Source organism: Bos mutus, chromosome 15 (assembly GCF_027580195.1).
Source record: "Bos mutus isolate GX-2022 chromosome 15, NWIPB_WYAK_1.1, whole genome shotgun sequence".
In the NCBI taxonomy this organism is placed as follows: Eukaryota; Metazoa; Chordata; class Mammalia; order Artiodactyla; family Bovidae; genus Bos; species Bos mutus.
Genome location: NC_091631.1, coordinates 53,793,420 through 53,816,239, shown reverse-complemented (window position 1 = coordinate 53,816,239; position 22,820 = coordinate 53,793,420). Strand labels below are relative to the sequence as shown.

The window sequence follows — 22,820 nt, the reverse complement described above, 5'->3', positions numbered from 1 at the left end:
TGGGAGCCACTAGCCATATGGGGCTATTTAAATGTAAATTACTTAAAATTAAAAAGAATTATAAAAATGCAGCTCCTCAGTTACACGAACTACATTTCAAGTGCTCAGTGGTCACAGATGGCTAGTGGCTACGCCACTGGGCAGCACAGATTAAAGAATCCTTCCATCATCATAGAAAGTTCTACTGAAAAGCGCTGGAGACACATGGCTGGAAAAAAGAAGCTAAAGTTGCTACAGCAGAGATCCTTTCTGATCCTTCTTCCTATAGAAGGAGACCTATCATGCCCTAAAGGTAATATGCAAAAATTCCACAAGGATTTCTCTTTTACGGAAAAGTTAAGGAAATGCAGAGGACAACTCAGCAGGCTGCCATATTAGGCCTGAGCTACACTCTCACTAGTCAACTGTAAATCAAAATGCTTCCACACATCAATTTAATTCGTGACCCCCTACTGACTAATAAGCGCTAAGGAACCATGTCCAGTCTTTCTGGACTTTACGCAGCATGTTGAAAGCCAGGGTAGCAAACATCCATCTACCTAAAGAATAGGAGTTGCCTATTCTAGTTGCTGACCTAGATTCTTCCTGCCATCCTGAAAGTGCTCCCTGCGCTACACTAGGATTTGTTTTGTTCTCTGGTGATGGTTGTTAAAGAAGCACACTACCAGGAAAACAGCTTCCGTCTATTCTGCCTCCTTGCTTAAACCTGCCAAAGTTGTCATTCGTTACGTGAAATACAACGACAAACATGAGGTTCATTAACGTGCTTTTTATTCAACATCACAACCTCCAGAATCATAATTAAGCCCTTCGAGTTCTATGGACAGACTGGGCAGGCTCTCACAGCCCCCCATACCATGGTAAAGGCAGAGTGGTGGGCTGCTGCACGACACTGAGCCCCGCCCTCACTGGAGTACACGCCAGTCCAAAAATCTGGATCAGGAATCAGTGTTCCCACATCTCAGCTACTCTCCTTCTTACGCCACCCTCTCCCCAGAGTTCCTTCACTTCCAAGAAGATCCTGCCTCCTTCAAGTCTCTTCAGCAACTTCGTTAACAAACTTTCATCAACACTGCCTACAGCTCCCTTCTCCTTTCACAGCATTAACCTGACTAGCTCATTACAGTTCCTTATCCTCTTCCTTTCGCCTAAAAACAGGCCCTCCTCAAGGTTTCACCTCCATGATCCTCTTCAGGATCACGCATACACTCCTCTCCAGCCCCTAACGCAAAGGCACACATCGGGCATTTGGGTACACGTCTCTCAAAGAAATCATATAGAATTCAGCTATGGACTCTTTACAGGTGACTTTCAAATCTGTTACCTCTTCGTTCCACTCTCAACTTCTCTCCTAAACTCAAGTACCATATTTGAAATGACTTTCTAGAATCTTTACTATGTTCTAATGCTAGCTCAAGTTTAACATGTCCACAACCAAGTTCATTGTCTTCCCTTACAAAACCCTGCCATAAGACTCTTATTTCTGTTCATTGGAAGAGCCATTCTTCTAAGCCAATCAAGTTCAAAATCAAAACATGCCTCTTCATTTCTAGTCTTCATTTCCCCTCAAGTCCCATTCTCCAGTCAATTCCACCTCCATTTTTCCTCCAGTGCCCTAATGCAAGTTTTCATAAAGTCATACTTGAACTATTATACCCCTAACCAATCTCTCATTTCTAATCTAATCACAAACCATTGCCAGATTCATAGTCCTAAAGCACCAATCTGACATTACTTCCCTGTTCAAAATCCCTTCAATAGTTCCCAGTGACCTCCAGAATTAAATCTAAATTTGGCATTCAAAGGTTTTCCACAATCTGGCCCCCAGCTATCTTTTGCTAATTCCACCTCTCACATGCCATTTTAGCTCTCCTAACTGTAAGCCTATATTCACAGGGTTCTCCCTCAACCTGGAATGTACTCTCCTTACCTCTTTCTGGGTGGAAGTCCTCCCTGTGCTTCCAAGACTTTATTTAAATGAAAAGACAAAAACACCCCAACTCCATGTTAGCTCCCTTCCTTATAGCGCTCTGAAGTTATGACAGAGATGAGTGACCTGCAATCTCAGCTTCTTATCCAGTCTTCTCCTGTGGCCACAGTCATACCTTCAGGGGCCCCCAAAGAGAATATGAGGAAAGGAAAAATGAGGTGGATGAGCAGTCCTTGTTTCTGTCTATGGCCTGCTTGTAATCTCAGGATCTGGGGTGTCATTCTCTCCAGCCTTGTTGTTTTGAATCTGAAGGACTCATTTTGTTTAGATCTTGATGTTTTCATACCTTTTTTAAAAGAGTGAAGCACTTTCTCAAAGGGACTCCTATAGAGATCCAACATATAAACGTGGGGCTTCTCTTACTGAAACGGTAGAGTGCTCTGCGAACTAGCACCAGATAAATGTTATAAAATGAATTTAACTCTCATCAGTTATTCCATTATAAGTAGATTATATACTCATCTTTTTTTTCAGTCGATCCTTTTCTTGCTCCTTTAGTTCATGAAAAGTTCAGGTCAAAATCTTCAAGGTGATGACCTCATTTAAAAAAAAAATACTAAGACCTTGAAAAATATTCTATTAAAGCATAACTGTAGTACTCATCTTATGAAACAGGGATAAAGGGATGTAATCATGGCTAAATTAATATGAAAATGAGACATCATTTTTGGTTTAAAAAAAATAAAGGTGAAGAAAAGTTCTGTTACTATGTTAGCCTAAACTTCTAACTTTCCAGACCATATTCATGCTATTGCATGAATGGAATACAATCCTGGAGGAATAACATTTCAAGAGGAAAAGAAGACTGAAGGTGGTGGTTATTTAAAGAATCATCAACTGGTTTTCATGCAAATGACCAGAATAACGAAAAAAGCAATCCTGCCAACAGGACCTAGAAGCAATTGTTTTTAAATAGGGTGCTTGAAACATTAGCTAGAAGAAACTGATTTACTAATCTTTTCTTTTTCTTGGGTAATACCAATCATACACTATACATTAACACACTGACAAATGTGTATTTCAAAGATACAATTTTTCATGAACACCGCTATCACATCATTATTAACTTGACAGTAGGTCACAGTGATAAAGATATATTTACCAAGATTTAGAGTGGGAAGGAAGGGTTTAATGCCTCTACCTTGAAGGATTTCTTAAGAAGGCAATCCCTGAAAAAATGTCTACTACGAAAAGAAAAATGGCAAATGGCACAAAATCAAGGAAGATGTGTCATTCCATTCAAAACCTCAACTAATTGCAATAATCCATGCACAATGCCTAAGAAATGCAAGCTGTGTAACCTAAGACAATACAGAGCTAGACAGCTACAAGGGAAGTATCAATAAAATGCTACGATTCTCCATAATTCAAAGCATTTAAAGCACCAAACACAGACGAGGCTCGATGCAAGCCCTAGGCAGGGAGAAGACAAGTCTAAATGGATGGATGTGAATATGAAGGAAACACTTTAGAAATAGGCCATAAAAACAAGTTACGATAGGTCCTCCTCCCCTCCCAATACTGTCAGGAAGTTAGAGTTATTGAGCAGACATCACTTATGACAGTGAGAAAAAGGCTAGCCACCCCCTCCCCTTCAAAAACGCCTCGACAAGGTCACAGATATATCAGTGTCACAAATGCATTTAAAAAATATTACAGCAATAAACTCTGGTTAGAGTGGGTTCCACCTCTATATTCACAGTAAAGAACAAACTCCAAACTTCTCCTAAATTAAAAGGTTATGTTAGGAAACTCTCTCCCCCTCTGCCTGTATGTGAAATCTCTCCCATCTTCCATGGAAGAACAACATGAAATCTTTCTGTCTAAAACTAGAGCAGTTGAAGGCAATTAACTTTATTATAAATTTAATTTTGCCAGTCTTATTTAGCATCAACTATACAGTAACACAAATAATGGAAATATCGCTACAAAACAGACTGCCTTACCCATCTCATTTTTTTAAAAAACACAGCAACAAGCCATTTCTCATGTTTGATCCAATGACTGTGATCCATCTTTTGATCCTGAAGTCATGGACTCCACATATATCTTTATTATGGTACAAGAAAAACTGTTACCCTGAGGTTTAAATTTCCCTATGTGCACCATGCCTCTCCTGAGAATGTGCCTGTTAAGACAAGACTCTCACGAAAACTGAGGGGCAGAGGGGTAGGTAGATGGCCTCAGAGAGCAGTTTCCTGGTTTGTTGCTTCAACTCTAATGTGCCATTATGACATGAAGTCCAGCCACACCAGGACTATACAGTGATTCATAAATGGAAAGAGGCTCTCTTACTTGAGCGGCTATCTGACTGTCTCCAATGACCACCCAACAACTAAGGATGAACAAACACACCAGAAGTCAGTCCTTCAGGCTATGAAAACATCAGACTGTGACAGCCTTTCATCCATTATGAGAGAACAACTTCTACCAAGAATTATAGTTCTAAAAACTGATCATTAGACATACACTACATTAAATTCATACACAAAGGCCTAGTGCAGATTCTAAACCCCAACTACCAGTATTCATGACAAATGAGAAAAGACAGGCTGCATACATACTGGAAATCAGATTGTATAACAGGAAAACCACAAACTCCAGGAGATAGTGAAGCCACAGGGAAGCCTGGCATGCTGCAATCTATGGCATTGCAAAGACTCTGACAAGACTAAGCAACTGAACAACAAGAGGAAAACAGTGGGTAAATAAACCACCTTTGAAGTGATGCATCTTTACATTGGTCTTTAAGACTGAATTATTATCACCACATTCTCTGTTCACATTTATACTGCAGGGCTAGATATGACTTCATGGCTAACGGATACCTAATTTCCAATTCATTCATAGCTTTCAAAGTGTTAGTTGTTCAGTCATGTCTGACTCTTTGTGACCCCATGGACTATAGCCTGCCAGGCTCCTCTGTCCGTGAGATTTGCCAGGCAAATACTGGCAAATCCTAATACTGGATTAGGTTGCCATTCACTTCTCCAGGGGATCTTCCCGACCCAGGGATTGAACCCAAGTCTCCAGCATGGCAGGCAGATTCTTTACCGTCTTGAGCCCTCTATTCATTCATAGCTTTAACAAATGTTTATTGAGCACATACTGTTTCTAGGGCATTCACTCTATGCTGTTATGAATAAGAAATAGTCCCTCCTATAGAAAGGCTAGGAAACACATATCTATGGACACATGTCAACATATAATAATGTGCGTGTGTGCTAAGTCACTTCAGTACCGTCCAAATCTTTGCAAACCACTGGACGGTAACCCGCCAGGCTCCTCTGTCCATGGGATTCTCCAGGCAAGAATACTGGAGCAGGTTGCCACACCCTCCTCCAGGGGATCTTCCCAACCCAGGGATGGAACCCACGTCTCTTAAGTCTCCTGAATTGGCAGGCATGTTCTTTACCACTAGCACTACCTAGGAAGCATAATAATATAAAAGATGTTTAATATCATCAGATGGCTAGAGAAATTGTAACAGAAGTTGAATGAAAATATTGCTTTTAGGCTGGAAAGCACATTAAGATTTGAAAAAGCAGCACTGCACCTGGGTCTTATGTATACACAGGATTGAAACCTGGTGACCTGGAAGACCAGAGGGAGGGGCGTGCTGGTGAAAACAAGTTGGACAAGCATGAAACACACTGGTATAGAGATGGAACCTGGGGTGATTTGGAAAGGAATGCTTGACAGGAAGAAAGAAGGTAAGACTGGGAAAGCCCTTAAGGAAGTAGAGAAGAGGGCCACAGAGAAAAGGCACCTAACCCACCTGAGAGGTCCTGTAAGTTTCCTTGAGAAACTGGAAGCTTGATCTTGAAAGTTATGTAGGAATCAGCCGTCTGGATAAGGGTGCTTGAGGAGGAGGAGGTGACATATAAAAAGCCTGAGCGAGCATGGCGTATCTAGGACACATTTGCTTTGGTTAAGTAAAGAGCACAGTGTGTAGCTCCTAAAGCAAATCCTAAAGGGAGAACATCATGTGCACAGCTGGCAAGAGGTGTGCCTGAGAGGAAGACACAAGAGATGAAGGGCGTCGAGGGCCAGGCAGGAGAGCAGAAGGCCCTCTGCAACATGCCAAGAAAACATTCAGGATTGTATGCAAGAAAGTGACCATCTAATGTGTGTTTTAGAAAGATCTTCCCAGAAGCAGTGAAAAGGATGCATTAGAGAGGATTAGACTGCAGGTAAACGGAACAATTAAGGGATTGTTGTCGTTTAGCCACTAATTCATACATGATTCTTTTTGAGACTCTATGGACTGTAGCCCGCCAGGCTCTTCTGTCCACGGGATTTCCCAGGCAAGAATACTGGAGTGGGTTGCCATTTCCTTCTCTAGGAGATCTTCCCAACCCAGGGATCGTACCGGTGTCTCCTTCACTGGCAGGTAGATTCTTTCTCACTAGCCATCTGGGAGCCCCTAAGGGACTGTTAGATCAATTTAAATCTACTTTCCTCATCTGTGGAATGAGGATATGGGTAGTTAAGACAGTGGTGGTGAAACTGACAAGAGTGAATGCAAGAGATAAGCCAGACTTAGTTACGAACAGAGAGGGAAAGGGCAGCGAAGGAGGAAGTACTCTAAGATGTCTCACAGCTTCATTTAACTCATTGGGTAGACAGTGATAATCTCCATCAGGATAGAAAATATAGGACAGCGGGAGGTTTGGGGAGTAAAAACGCTAAGTTCAGTTTTAGACATCTTGAGCTTTAGGAAAATGTAGTTGAATGTTTAAAATGATGGGTTTTGAAGACAGACCTGGTTCTATCCCTTATTATCTGTGCCTCTTGGACAAGAAACCTATTATTATCCTCTCAGCTTCCTCATCTGTAAAATGAAGCAAGAGAGATTAACTACTTCCAGGGTGACAGTAGGGATTAAATTTCATGAATAAAGTTACTAAATAGTAGTTGCTCTTTTGTCATTAATATTACTTGAGATAAATGTGGAATATCAGATTGAGATGTTCAGTGGGCAGCTTTGGATCATGATCTAAAGGTTTAGATGCAACAGGTTATACACTTCATAGGAAGTAAAGTGTTTAGTGTTTAGTGTTTCCTATGAGGTAGGAAGAATTACTGGAGAAGGCAATGGCACCCCACTCCAGTACTCTTGCCTGGAAACTTCCATTGACGGAGGAGCCTGGTAGGCTGCAGTCCATGGGGTCGCGAAGAGTCGAACACGACTGAACGACTTCACTTTCACTTTTCACTTTCATGCATTGGAGAAGGAAATGGCAACCCACTCCAGTGTTCTTGCCTGGAGAATCTCAGGGACAGGGGAGCCTGGTGGGCTGCCGTCTACGGGGTCACACAAGAGTCGGACACCACTGAAGCGACTTAGCAGCAGCAGCAGGAAGAATTACTGGGAAATCCCATGGACAGAGGGGTACTGGGACTTGAGGCATAGATTTGCCAGTTTATTGGATGAGAAGGGTAAATGATGACTGCTGAGAAGCAAAGCAGACACAGTTATCAAACATAAGACACATATTGTATTATATAAAAAGGGGCAGTCCCTATTTTCTTACAAGCAATTTGGTGAATTAATTGAAAAAAAAACAGATACAGAATTCTTCTGACTACTCGAAAAGAACTAATACTCTAGAAGGAAGAAATGAAAAGATATAAATATAGTAAAAAAAAAAAAAAATGGTTTCCAAAGTAAAATAAAGCCAAATGGGAGTAAATCATCAAATTAATAACAGAAGCCAGGATGTGTCAAATAAGAAGATATTATAGGCAGACATTAACATGGTTCATGAAAAAGTATGAAAACAAAGAACAGCACTACTTATTATTTTTTCAAAAGGAAAAATACATGAGAAAAGAATGAAATTGGCTACTATTGGAAGATGAGTGGGAATGGGCCAGGAAGTACAGGGGAAGGAGCAACACTTCTTTATACAGTTTTGATTTTCAAGCCACGGTAATAATTTATATATTCAACATAAAAAACGAAATCAAAAGGATAGGTAAAACACTAAAATTGAACAGAAACAGAAACTAATGCTCCTAAGTACATATTTCATTGATCTCACGCACATGCGTGATACACGTGCACACGCACACACACGTAGAAGGAACTAATTTGTGAACTTGTGAACATACTACTCTGATCACCAGCCTTCAAAGATGGAAAGAATCTATTTTAAAGGAAAAAGAATGGCAGAAATCTTCAGCTTCATTTGGTAGTTTTGTTGTTTACCTTGTTCTCTGTGGAGTAATTCCAAAACTATTTTTGCATTAATTTTAAGACACTGATACGACTAGGAACCAAGGTTCACGCCACGGGGAAAAATACAAATAAGGAATGAGAGAAAGGAAGAAAAAATCTTAGTCTTACACTAGAATTGAAGACATCAGTATGAACTCATCATTTAATTAATAAGTATAAATTAAAAATGTTTTCATATAGATACGTAAATTTATTCATATAATAATAAATATACATGTAATCTCCTAATAAATATACATGTAATGTCCACTGAAACAAGTCAACTGCAATGAAAACAACTCTTTGGTATCTAAATACCATTTCTCCACTAAAAGGAGGGGCTTCCCTCATGGCTCATTCGCTTGCAATGAAGGAGACCCGGGTTCAATCCCTGGATGGGGGAGAGCCCTTGGAGAAGGGAACAGCTGCCCAATCCAGTATTCTTGCCTGGAGAATTCCATGGACAAAGGAGCTTGGTTGGCTACAGTTTCACTTTTTCACACACTCACTAAAAGGACCCATGACTTCTTGGGTAAATAGCTGATTCCAGATCCGGAACAGGGAAAAGACAAGGTGAGCTTGGACATCTTCTTGTGACCTAAAATAAGAAAGAACTTAAAAATCAACAGACATAAGTCATAAGGATACAAGAGTCAGAATGAAGGGGTTCTCTCTGGCCGAATTTGATGGTAAAGAAATATTATCACATTAATTTTTTTATTTATGAGTCTGTTCCGATTTAAAAAAAAAAAGAGAGAGAGTGGGGGTAAGGCAAGCTCTTCTTTACTCAAGAAGGCCTCTACCCAATGCAGGGGAACGACAATTAGAAAAAGTACAATTTTGTAAACACTGGTGCAATACTTGATTAAGACAAGGCTTATCAATGCTGCTAAAACCACCAGACGAACTGTTTGAGAACAGGATCTTCAATCTCAAACTATCCCACAAATTACTTATTAATGACAAAGGGACAAAAGTGGAAAATTCTGTAAATCCACTTCTACCAAGTGATTAAACATACAGTTAGCCAAGGGATCAAACCTGTCAGCACGAAAATCAGGACAAACTGCAATTATGTCCCTTTTGATGTGATGTTAAAAAGTGGCAACACCAGCCATGCAGTGTTCTTGCTTATGGTTACAGTCTGAACCAAACTATGAGGAAACAAGAAAACAATCCATAGAAACATGGGACATTCTACAAAACAGCAGATCTGGACTTAACAAAATGTCAAGGCCATGAAAGACATCCCCCACACACACTCCTTCAAAGAATCTTAACCAAAAAAAAAAATTGCAAGGCAAGAAATGGTTCTAGATTAAAAGAAAAAGAGACATGAATACCATATCCAATATGTGATCTCTGATGGAGTCTGGATCATGAAGGACAAAGAAACATAAAGAATATTAATGGGACAACTGGGGAAGATTGAACATGGACTAGACATTAAATAATAATGCTAGCTTGTGCTGTGCTTTGTTGCTTAGTTATGTCTGACTCTTTGTGACCACATGGGCTGTAGCCCGTCAGGCTCCTCTGTCCATGGGCCAGAATACTGGAGTGGGTTGTCATTTCCTTCTCTAGGAAATCTTCCTGACCTAGGGATTGAACCTGGGTCTCCTGCAATGCAGGCTGACTCTTTACCGTCTGAGCCATCAGGGAAGCACAAATAACAACGGTGAATATTAAATGTCTTGAATGTAATGAGGTTGAGAAGGAAAATGTTCCTATTCTCAGGAATCTCATGCTGAAGTATTCAAGATGACATGTTACTATGCCTGCAACTTGCTTTCACATGGTTCAGAAAAAAAAACAAACAAAAAAAGATATGTGGATACATTATTTAGAGAGCTAGAGATAAAACAAATGAGCAAAATGTTGACAGTTGATGAACTAAGCAAGGAGTGTACAAGCATTCCTTATACTTTCTACTTTCCTGTGGTTTTGACAGTTTTCAAAATAAAAATTGAGAATAAAATGCAACCATATCCGTCGGGAGTCAGCGTACCCCACGATGACTGCATCAAAGACAATGCCTGGTATAAAAACTTGATTTCACAATAATTTTTAAATTCTCACTTTTCTACCAAGTGACTTGTGGGTTAGCTACAGAAATACAAGTTCTTGATTCAAATATAATATATAAAATACAGGGAGTAAGTAAAATCACAGTCTCGTCTGTGTTAAAAGTCCCCAAAACTTGAGATTACAATCACTGTCTATTTCTCCAAGGTGACTGGATAATTCTATTTATTTCCAAACAGCATTCAACTCTGGGTGGGATCTTAATCTTACTGCCACCTTATTCTTCAGTTTCACCTTAGAGACAGTTGACTACATCCTGAATTAATCCTTTCAGCACAGAATTTTTCAATAGTCTCAAATATGTGAGGGATTTACAAATGTGATTAGTAGTAATAGTAGCCAGAAACATAATGCCCATCAGTAAACCATGGCTGTTTTAATAAAAGCCATATACATAAAATACTTCCTTGTCAAGAACATTTACATCTGCGATCTTATTTTATTTGTAACACCCTGTAAGACAGGCTGTTTTTAGCCCATAAGCAAAGCACCAGGTTTATACTGTTCTGTAACCTAAACCGGGTATTCTTCTTGCCAACCTGGCCCAGAGATAGAGAGATTTGCTTCAGGAAAAGGAAACAAACAGCAACTAACATTCATGTGATTACTAACAAAACTGAAAGGTCTCTTCACAATGATGCGCACAAGATATGCACAAGGAAAAGTGAAGTTCAGTGTCATTTAAGCTAATCTCTATTCAAACCTCAGAGATAAAACCATTTGAGCAGTAATTTAGGACTGAATTAACTTGTTTTTTCCCTCCCTATCTTTGAAGCTTTCGTTATTTAAGTGTTTCTGCAAGAAGCAAGGTTCCCTTCTATTCAGAAGCTGATGGTGTGTAGTAACCTCTGCACGGCTCGGCTTATCCCAGGCTGATAATCAACAAACAGCCAAATACATACCACATCTGACATACAACCTTTTCCCCCAAGACTGTCCCCAAATACTCCATGATAATCAAGTGTTCGTATCACTGAATTCTCGTGCTACAAAGCCTTCCAGTAGCAAAAACTGAACTCTGCAGAGGCAGGACACCAGCCGAGGGAAAAAAAAAAATAAGAGAAGAACCGTGGCAGATATTCGTATCAGATAAAAGCTTTGAAAAGATCCTTCAGATAACAAGTTTAGCAGTTAGACTGAGAAACAAAGATTTCATTTTTTTAAAGGCAAGTCGCTCAGTCGTGTCCGACTCTTTGCGACCCCATGGACTGTAGCCCACCAGGCTCCTCCATCCATGGGATTCTCCAGGAAAAAGTACTGGAGTAGGTTCCCATTTCCTTCTCCAGGAAATCTTCTTTCTTTTTTTTCTTAAGCCAGTAACAATTCACCCCAGATGTAATCAACTAAAATGCGATCAGCCATGATAGAGGGAGAAGCCTGTGTTTAGAAACGCAGTGCTGCTCCCAAAGTCAACGCTAATGTTAGCTAATAAAGACCCGGGCTTCCCTGGTAGCTCAGCTGGTAAAGAATCCGCCTGCGATACAGGAAACCCTGGTTCAATTTCTGAGTCCGGAAGATCCCCTGGAGAAGGGGTAGGCTACCCACTCCAGTATTCTTGGGCTTCCCTGGTGACTCAGCTGGTAAAGAATCTGCCTGTAATGAGGGGGACCTGGGCTCAATCCCTGGCTTGGGAAGATCCCCTGGAGAAAGGAACTGCTACCCACTCCAGTAATCTGGCCTGGAGAATTCCATGGACTGTATAGTCCATGGGACTGCAAAGACCTGGGTTTTAGTGCACTTCCTCCTGGCTCCCCGGGGTAGGAACTTCTTAATAACTGACACAGCACCAACAGCATGAGCATTAGTTGCTCCTCTAAGGCTGCGTCTTTTGGAATCTTCAGAGAGGCTAATCTCATGTGGGCCAAGTCAGCAGTTCCAGATGAAGCCCCCTAACTCTGACTCTTCCAAAGTCTTCAACTCCTCAAGGCTTAACATTTTGCCCAAAAATCTTAACTTAGCCAGCTTGTAATTTTTTAATTCAATTATGCTGTTTTCAAGCTATAGTAAATGTCAGTATTCCAACACGCACTGCCAAACAGGCATAATACATTTTCAGCATTCTAAGGTTTAAATTTTTCATTAAAATATTGGTGATAATATCTACACACTGTGGCTTACTGGAACGAAATAAGAGTCATGTCTATACCTGTAAAGCAGAAAAAGAAACGTCTGTGTCGGCATACATTTTAGATAAGCATGTATTAGTTAAACTGGAAGATGCAAAGAAAAGAGATTTATTCTCAAGGTGGGCAAGGGGATTCAGCCGTCCTACAATTATAATCCAAAAGAGTTAAGAGAAAAACTGAACAGAGCGCAGATTTATGCAAAGGCAACCAGCTGAAGGCTGATCAGTGGAACCACTTTCTTCCTCAGTTTCACTGGAGAATCACCAGTCTTCCAGTCTCATCAGGGTTGGGCTGAAAAGTAATAAGAAACGAGGGCAGTTAGAGAAGGAGTGAAAGAGCAATTGAGGAAGGAACAACCTAAAGACAAAACTGTGGATTCTGAATCTGGTGCGAGGAGCAAGAATTTGAGATTAGGTTTTCTGCTAGAGCAGTGTCATGATCCCGTCCAGGAAAAAATTACAGCTGCGGTTGTTGTTGTTCAGTCGCTAAGTTGTGTACAACCCTTTTGCAATCCTGTGGACTGTAGCCCGCCAGGCTCCTCTGTCCATGCGATTTCCCAGGCAAGAATACTGGAGTAGACTGCCATTTCCTTCTCCAGGGATCTTCCCGACCCAGGGGTTGAACCCAAGCCTCCTGCATTGGCAGGCTGATTCTTAACCACTGAGCCACCAGGGAACCCCACAGCTGTGGAAGGTGGACTTAAATTCTGACTCACAGAGGCTGGGAGTAGGGAAATCAGTAGGGAGCTTCTGCTAGTAAAACATGGTTTGGAGAGGACGTTGAGGCGTCCCGAAAATATAGTAGAGGAATAATCAGCCCCATTTTATCCCATATTGTTTCTGTCCAAGGGTGAAAGCTAAGGAAGAGAAAAAAAAGACTCCAAATTTCAGGGCCTTGGAGACCAGGATGACAATGGTGTCATTCATTGGCAGTAATAGAGACTCTGAGGAAAGTTGAGACCTAGGATGAAAGGTTCAATTTCTGACATGTTAACTTCTAGACTATTGCTAGCCAAGTGGAGATGTGGTACAGACAAAAGATGGGGCCTGGGAACCTTTTGTTTTTAGGCAGATTCCTCCCTGCCCCCTTGGGGGACCTCATAACTTAATTCTAACTTGATGTCACCGTCTAGTGCGGGATGGCTCAAGAGGATTTAGAGTGCCTGCCTACCTTACCACGGAAGACTGCCAAGAGCAAGCTACTTACTTTAAGCATTTTTAAAAGTCCATGTCACTAGAATATCAACTTCAAACACTGAGTAGCATTTAAATATATATCAGAGCACTTTCATTTCAAGCCTATTTAACATTTCTGAAATATCTAGATCAAAATGTTGGGTCAAATGACTGTATTCCAGTAAAACATCTACTAAAAGAAAAATTTTCACCATCCCACATCTCTCGTAAGATAATCACCCCATTCAAGACACCTGTCAGTCATAATAGATTTTCCTTCCTGCTTGTCTTTCCTGAAACCTTACCGTCAAGTTCCTCTTTTGAGTAATAATAAAGGCCACATGTCACTTGTGCTGTGCATGGATATAAATACCTCCATCTCCCTTTCTTCTAACCCTAGTTCAAGGCCAACTGCTCCAAAGCTTTTGAGAACCAGCACTGGAAGATCTTCAAAGAGAAAGTGCCCATTAACCACAACAGCAGCTGCTGGCTAGAACCTGCAATTTAAATCTCTGAAAAAGAAACTGTGGCTTCTGAAATTTAAACAAGGAGGTGCCACTTGTAATTACAAACATTCCAGTGGGTTCCTTCGTTCATTGATGGTTTCCAAACAAAGGCTTTTTATTCGATTTTGGTGGCGCTCCCCAAACCCTGAATGTAGGCATTCCTTTGTGCTTTTCTGGTGCCCAGGCCAACTCAGAAAAGGGTACAGGAGGTGGGTTTTACCTGGCCAAGACTGCTCCAACCGCCGCCCCCTCACGCCCCCGCCAACTATCTCATGTGTAATTCTTGTTTGGCTGGAAACCAAAAACCCAAATGCTTCAGATTTATAGTCTACATTAAAAACATTTAAGTAAGAAGCTCTTAAAAGACACACACACACTGCGTATGATAACTAGTGAAAATCTACTCATTAGTTAGCACAGGGAACTCTACTTTAATGCTCTGTGGTGATTTAAATGGGAAGGAAATCCAAAAAAAAAGAGCAGATATACGTATAGCTGATTCGCTTTGCTGTAAAGCAGAAAATAACACATTATAAAGCAACAATACTCCAATAAAAAATAATTTTTAAAACTAAATTAAATAAAAGACACACACACACACCCTCACATTTCAAGAACTTTGGAAAATGGAACCAACCTGTTTTCCGAGAAACCAAGAAAGTTCTGAAATTAACCCCGAAATATTCAAACATTTCTAGCTGAAATTTTTAATTTACATTTTAAATTAATGGACAAATACTGAGAAGTAAAAACAGTTAACATTTTCTCTTCCTACCACCCAGTACCCTCTTCCTACAAAAACAAAGCCCAAATACTTACAGCTCCAAATGGGTTTCCCACACCAAAGAAGGCATTTTGTGATCATTTCAGTTACAGAATACAAGCTGAAATTACCACTTAGCTAATCCAAAAAAAAAATTTTTTTTTTCTTTTAAGCCATATATTCACAAAACACCAAGGCATTTATACCACGGAGACATTTAAAGAAAAATATACTGAATGAGGGTATCTCACAGCCATCGAACTAAAATAGCCTTTCCTACAGAAGTCTTCCAATGCAAAGTATTCATTATGAGAAAGTCTAGAAATGGCCAATCTAGCCAAGGGTGATTTCCATAGCTTGCCACAGTTGAGGGATTAGCTACAATTACTGCATATTTACACAACCATATTTACACAACAATAAAACTCATCTTATCCAATCCAAACAAAACCTTGCTCAAAATAAACCAAACCACACGAAAAGGTCTCTTCAGTGCAGGCGGTAATCACGTAATCACCCTCTGGCTTCTCTACTGCCTGCCTCAGCTCCTACCCACTGTATCAAACCTTCACTCCACTTTCCGGGGTGCAGCAAGACTAGGGCGACAATTCTACCAGTGGAGAAAATGTACATTCAGCTAATGATACTGTGCTTTCAGGTGTACAAGAAGAGCCGTATCTTAAAGAGATTCGTTCTAAAGTAATTTATGGAAGAACTGGTAGGATACGCAGGATTTGTTAAAAATTACCTGGGACAAGGAGGGGGTATACAGAAGGTTGATGGACCATGGATAAATAATTATCAAACCATATGATTTGCACAGAAGGTTAATATGGCATTCTTTCTCCTTTTGTGCATCATTGAAATTTTCCATAATAAACTGAAAAAATAAAAGAAAATACAATCAACATAAAAAAGGTCATCTTGCAACAATAACATAATTTTTGTCTTTAAGAAATTCTCAGCTTTGTCCCAGGCTTAATGCAAAGGACAAGTACCTGGTAAGAAAATCAAAGATGCCTTTTTTGTTCTTAAGGGCCATTTCTTTATTCTTTAGTTACACGGAACCAGTTCAACTGTTAACATTACTCCTTGAAATGACAAAACAGAGGCTTAAAAGTCTAAAGCTGAAGCTTCTGTGAAGCCTAGTTTTCACGCATCTGACTTAGGACCGCAATACAAATCCAGAGCTCTCCCCTCTGCAGGTGCTTTGAACAACATTCACGTGGTGGCTGCTAGATAAAGTCCACAGGCTTCAAATTCACTTGTCAACACCACAGACAACCTTACCAAAAACTGGTCCTTTCTGCCCAGAGATTACACCTCTGATCCATTAGTTTATTACCGAGAACAACAATTATTCCTGTGGCCTTCAGAATACGAACTCTTCCTACCAACGATGATGGCTAACCCACGATGCAAATCCCTTACTGGACATCCTCGCTGGGAGATGGGAGAGACAGTTCACAGGCTGGACATCAGGAGACCAGCTCCTCGTCCAGGAAGCATAGCTAACTGAGCCTCAGTTCAGTCGTCCTTCCTTCTTTGGGCTTTGGCTCCCACACTGCAAAATAATGAGATTTTACCGATGATTTCTAATTCCTTTCCAAAATTCCATGACTGTAAGACACTGTGATTCCTCAACAGGTGATATGAAGAAAAAGAACCTTGCAATAAAATGTTACAAGTTTCTATTAAATAATTTTAAATATGACTGACTATGAATACTGGGTGAACTTCTGTATAAGTGCATATATACACACATATGCATGTGGCTGTATACATATTTGTGTGAGTACACACAAACACATGCACACACAGGCTAACTGATATCATCAGGTCCTTATATGGGACTAATTGCTTACAACTCAAAGCAGCAAATTTTCAATACTGCAACAGATGTCGCTGTGTGATTTCTCCTTTCTGTCCTGGATTTTCTGTTAAAAATGCCCAGCGTGATGGTCAGTACTATTCTTCCCAAGAAAGAGATACAATATTTGAATCCTTTGGATTTATTTCTCATAAAATTTCTTCATATGCTGGTAAATTTCCATTCAAATCATAGCATTGATTCGTTTGGCCCAATTTAAGAGATTCCCCTGAATAAAAATGGGCCTTTTGTTAACACGCAGGCACAAAACCATTTTTAAAATGTAAATTCTAAGTGGCCAGTTAAGCATCAAAATATCACATACAGAAACTGAGAGATTGCGTTTATATTCACAGCAATATTATAAAGTTTTTAAAGCCGGAAAATCACTTAGCAATATAGGCCAAGGAATAATTAAAAAAAAAAAAAAAACCTCACTTATGTTTAAGGCCAAAACGTACCAGGTGTGGGCAAAAGGCACTGAAAACTCCAAAAGCACCTTTCATGATCATGAAAATTTTGGATTTTAGTTTTCAAAGCATTTTTTTAAAAATAAATAATAAGGCTAATACTATAATTGCAAGACCTCTTACCCGTTTGACAGTCACTATCAACCACTTTCTGACACATGTCATAGAAAAGTGATATCTCTTTCCATTCAACCAATATATCCAGCAACAACCATCCATCTCAACAGGTAGCTTCCACTTTCTTCCGCTTAAATTCAGAGCTGGGAGAAAGTATTTCAAAATCTCCCTTTTAGACCCAGGAAACCATTACCTTTGGGGGTTTTAGAGGGAACCAAGCGAGCTGAGCAGAGCAGGCAGGGAGTCCAGGGAGCCGAGTCCCAAGTCGGATAAGAATATGAAGTCAGGAAACCAGAGAGGAAGCGCCAGTGTCCTGCCTTGGCTCTTCCCTGTCCCACTCCCCTTTCCCAGGAGGGCCATTGGGGAAAACTGGATAAAGCATGTACAACATCCATATGAATAAAGCTCTTTGTTCCGGAGCACTGCCTGCTCTTTTCTTCCCCCCTTTTTCCGTATTTGTTCATTTCAAAAGATTGCTCAATGGGTCTCTTGTTCCACCAAAATGTCCCAGGCAAATAATGCAAGCTTGTCTCGTCACACAAGTCACTAAATGAAGCCTTGTGCGTCTCCAGTGACACACTGTAAATATAAAGTGGCATTAATGAGGGATATTTTATCAAAGCTATCACAGACAAGTGTGAGTCCCTCCCGTGGCTACTGGATCTGATGCAGGGAAAGGCGACAATTGCAGGGCGGCACTTTTGTAAAGTCTCTAACCTTCCCCCGTACACAAGCCCCAACAGGCTGCGACAAGCAGAAACTCAGCCCCTGGGCTCCCCAGCAGGCTACCCACCCCCACCCACTGGCCATCCTTTCTACTGCTGAAAAAGGGAAAAGGAGGGTGACCAACCAGGGGTTCACTGAGGGTCAAAAACAACAGCATGCCAGCATCCCAAACCTAACGGTCATGATTTACACTGAATGAGCTTTGATGATCCCATTTTAGCTGCATTCCATTAACATCCATTTCTTCCAAACACCACAAGAAGGATGGGAGATTTTCTCAGGGGATAGATGGGTTCAGTTACAGGGGAAGAGAGAACCTGGACCCCACTGCACAATAGCCCTAGATGGCTACCCTAGTGAGGCTGTGAATGAAACAAGCCTAATGAAGTTCAAAGGCAATGCCAACAGGTTTCTCTAACCCTGGAGTAGGAACTGGAGACTTCAGAGAAAGCTTAAAATAAGAAGAGTAAGGAAGAGAAGTCCCTGGGTCCCCACCTGAAATCTACTTTCCGGGTCTAGGACCTGGGGTTAGGCCAAAATCCCTTCTCAAATGGAGCACCAAAATACACATTAAAAGCAAAGAAAAAAGATTTAAAGAAAGTTGTCTCGTCCCCTCACTACAAATCAAACCCAATTACTTTCTAATTTGAACACAATCTGATAACCAGCGTACAAACAGGGATGTACACAAGAGCAAGAAGCTGCTTCCATGGTAACTGGCAACAGAATTTTCTTGTAGCTTTGACATGCACGGTTGAGCTCCAGACCGCTCCTTTCCAAGTCAGCATACAGCCCTCGCTGGGGAAGGCAACTTCTTACCGCGAGATACTTACAAATAGAGTACTGCCGCTACTACTCCGAGCCTTCAATGAGCAGGCTGGACAGAGGAGGTATAATCTGATCCTGTTCTGCTGCCAAGCGGCATTGCACGGCTCCCATTTTTACTCCAAAAGCAATATCCCTGGCCAGCGCTCCCCCCACCCAGCCCTTTTTTTTTTTTGCAGCCAATACAAGTCTATTGTTGCCTTTATTATGCGCCAGTTACTGAGCCTGTACTCACGCTCACGTTTAAACAGCACTGGCGCTTTTTACAATGCAGCAGCAGAGGGATCTCGTTCAGAAACATTTTATTGAACCCATCCAGTCAGAGACATCACCCGAAATGAAGTTGTAACCACAACGGCATTGGCTGAACCCAATTATCTCGTAACTCATAAATTAAGAATTCACAGTGGAAAAACACATAAACAACATCCGGAGACAGTGACAGGGACGAAAAAATCCTCAGCTCTGGAACTGAAGCTGCCGCCAGATTTCCACCCCAATGGATCCCCGATAGGTTTCCCAAGCCGAGTTCCCTTGCAGACCTGTCCGGGGAGTGGGGTGAGCAAGCACCCCAGCATTCCCCCAAATCCAGAGCTGGCGCTCCGCAGATCTCCCCATTTCCTACGGCGTGTCTCCTGCGGTGTTTACGTAACTGTGTGTCCTCTAGCGTGTAAACAAAAGGCACAGCCCAAGTGGAGAAGCGCCCCGGGAGCCGCACCGTGGCCCCAAGAGCTGCGCCCGCCCGGGTCGGGGGTTCCGCAGGTGGGGGCTGAGCTCTCGGTGTCCTCCGCCACTTGTTGCTCGCGGGTCCTGCGGCTTCCGAGCTTTGAGGAGGGGCTTTGCAGGCGCCGAGCCCTGCTGCAGCCCCTCCAGCATCTCCCCGCCCCCACGGCCCTGAGCCTGGGAGTCCTGGCTTCTAGCTCCCGGCCCGCGGCGGGCGGCCAGGGGCGCGGGGACGCCGCGCGGCCGCGGAGCGCGGCGGTGGCGGGAAGGGGAGGTAGGGTGCAGCACGGCTCGGCTCTCCGCTGGGGAAGAGCTCCGGCTCCCTTTTGTTAGCAAAAGCAAACACTGCCCTCTTCTTTCCCGACCGCGCCAACGCGCCGCGCACACGGGCAGCCACACAGCGTGCTCCTTGCCGAGTGCTCGGCGTCTTTAGGGAAGGAGCCGGGCGTGCAGAGCCGCCCTGGGCAAATTCCCAAGACGGCTCGGCACACAGAGGGCGCCGGGAGGCCCGCAGGGTGCCCGACTGGCCGCAGAGGCCGAGAACGCTCCCTCCACCACCCCCGAGCTGCCGAAAATGACAGGCGGGCTGGAAATCCGGTGTCCCTGCTAGCGGCGGAGGACGCCGTGGGGCAGGCGGGTTGCGGACTCCCGCTTCTGCCCGCAGAGGCGGCGACAGCAACCGCCCCCCGCCCCCCCCCCCGCCCATGGGGCCGGGCCGGGGGAACTTTCCCTGCCTGGAGCCCGGCCAAGGAAGCCCGCAGCCGGGCAGAGGGGGCGGGGGGGCCGCGATCCGGCTGGAGGGAGACACGAGGGGCGAGCGGTTGGGGACAGGGGAGGAAAGGCAAAGCGCGGGGAAAGCGGGAGCGATCAGACCAGACGAGTCGGGATGTCCTGTGGACCAGTGAGGAATCGCGCAGGAGGCGGCCGCTAGTCAGCCATGGGGAGGTTACGGGGATGGGGAATGGGGGGCCCGTTGGAAAGGTGGGGGCGAATGGGCAGCCCTGGGAGGCGGAAAGACCTGCAAGTTACGCGGACGGCAGCGAGTTTGGGAGGGTCTGGAAGGTTTGCGGGGGGGTACCTTCGATCCATCCCCTTCCCCTATATTCTCTAGCCCCCGGGGCCCCTCATTCTCACTGCACTCCGCACCAAGCAGGGGAGAAAAGGTGTGGGTGCAGCCATCCCCAAGGGCTCTAATTCGCACAGAGCTGGGCAAGGAAGAAGGGATTTACCGACCCCCTCAACCCTTTCCATCTCAGCCCTTGAGTTTTCTCTTCACATTCCCTCCGATTTGGATTTAGGAAGTGGGGGAAGGTTGTCATGGAAACGTTTCCCCCCTCCATGGCTACGGCCACTGGAGCGCCTTAAGAGATTTAGGGGGCCAACGGGCCGGTGCCCACACCTACCTGTGGGGATCAGTGCCGCGGCAGAAAGGAGCAACAGCAGAAGCCGGAGCCGGAGCCCGGGAGGCGCCGCCGCCGCCGCCGCCGCCGCCGCCGCCGCACACTGGGGTCCGCTCGGCAGCACAGCACTCGCCATGTCGGGCACCTGCCTCAGACTGGCGGCGGTGGCTTCCTCCGGAGCCCGAGCGAACCGCTAATGAGATGCTAATGACATGCTCTGGAGGCGGAGTCCCGACCGACCAATCACGTCGCCGAGAGCCGAACCCGGCTCTCGGAGGATTCGCCCCCTCCCCCACCCCTCCCCCTGGTGCTGGCGTTCGGCGGCGCGCCCGCGCCACCTAGGGGCGGGGCCAGGGGGAGGGGCGTATGCAAATATGTTTATGTTAAAACTCGTTTTCGCTTCCCTCAGATCCAGGAAAAAGTGTTCTCCTGGGCCCCAGGCGTGTAAGGGGCTTCAGCTCCGGGGGCGTGGTCTAGCTTCCTGTACACCTTTATTAGGAATGTTTACAGCCATCGCTCCAGGAGACCGACGACGAGAATCTCCCTGGAGGCTCCCGTGCCCGGTACACCGGGTGCAACCGGCCAGGAAACCAAACGTTGCAAATTTCCGTCACTCACCTTGCACCGAAGGAATAGATCTTTGGGAATCGGGGGCTGTTCGAGAGTTGAGAGTGAGAAGGCAGGTCCCCGGATTGACAAAACAATCTGGGAGAAGTGCATGCGTGCTTTGCACGTCCGGCGGAGCGGGAGAGCCCGCTCAACAACCTAGCGGTAGACTTGGGCATAGTTGGGAGAAAGGAGCCGGAATCCGGCTCTCGGATTTTCGAGTCGGTGTCTTTGCGGTAGATTCTCGGGAAAGGTAGATCGAGGAGGGTTGACTCAGGATCCCCCCAGCATGCTGAAGGCCTCCTACCTGGCTTTAATATATATGTCACAGATGTGTATTTACATGATGCACATGTGTTATTAGATATTTACGATTACACACACTCAACAGAAAATCTTTTCTGTGAAGATTTCGGGGTGGAGGGCGGAGGCATGGGATGTGAAGAGAGGGTCTGCCATCGTCTTCCTTCAGGACTCGAACCCACTCCCCTTGCCGCCCCTTTGCCGCTACTCGCGCCTCAGATGGCTGGGGACCAACAGGTGTTCTGAGCTTCCCACTTCTCTGGGAGAAAGAAGCCCTAGGCTGAAGCGACTCGCTTCTCCGGACTCGCTCTCCCTCCCAGAAATTGCCTTTGCTTTCTTCTCAACCAGGCAGCCGGCTCTCTTGTTTGTCTGCTTTTTAATTACTTATTTTCTTCCTCTCTAGAAGATCGTGTGCGCTCTGACCCTCTGTTGCTCAAGCATCAAATTGAAGGACGAGCCATATTAAGTGTAAAGGTTTATAATAATTTAAGTATTCATAGAATGCAGAACAATAAGATGTAGGAAATACAATTTGCATAATAAATATCAATATCACAACAGCTAAAACAAACCATGACAAATTATCTGTGGCTAAATGACCAAGAGATTACTGAATGTAAATTGCTGTCTTGAGCTATAGTCTAGAGGAGCCCTCTGTCCTCATCTTGCTAAAAAAAACATAATAAATAAATAAATAAATGTTACATATCAAAAAGGAAATCAAGATCTGCCAACCCACCAGATGAGTTACACTTAAAAACAGCCTCCTATTATCCATTATGCATAAACTAATTTCAAGACTGCCCTGTCTTCACAGCCCTGGATATTCTGCTCTGTAATTACAGGCCCTAATACATGAACTGCAGGCAGTCCTCCAGAAGTCAAAAAGCTCCAGCAGGCAGATAGCACTAC

General features: G+C 43.6%; 1 protein-coding gene across 4 annotated transcripts in view; it reads right to left on the bottom strand.

Moving 5' to 3' along the window:
* The window catches only part of CADM1 (cell adhesion molecule 1), a 353,444-nt gene extending 332,278 nt beyond the window's left edge, over positions 1-21,166 (bottom strand). For 2 of the 4 annotated variants that reach the window (XM_070384171.1, XM_070384174.1), the window contains exon 1: positions 21,003-21,165. In XM_070384171.1, the coding sequence (XP_070240272.1) occupies positions 21,003-21,135 (133 nt within the window). In that variant the 5' untranslated portion in view covers positions 21,136-21,165. Of the gene's footprint in view, positions 1-21,002 lie in introns of all 4 variants that reach the window. The other 2 variants (XM_070384170.1, XM_070384172.1) reach the window with 2 other exon arrangements.
* Between the last annotated feature and the right edge of the window lie 1,654 nt (positions 21,167-22,820).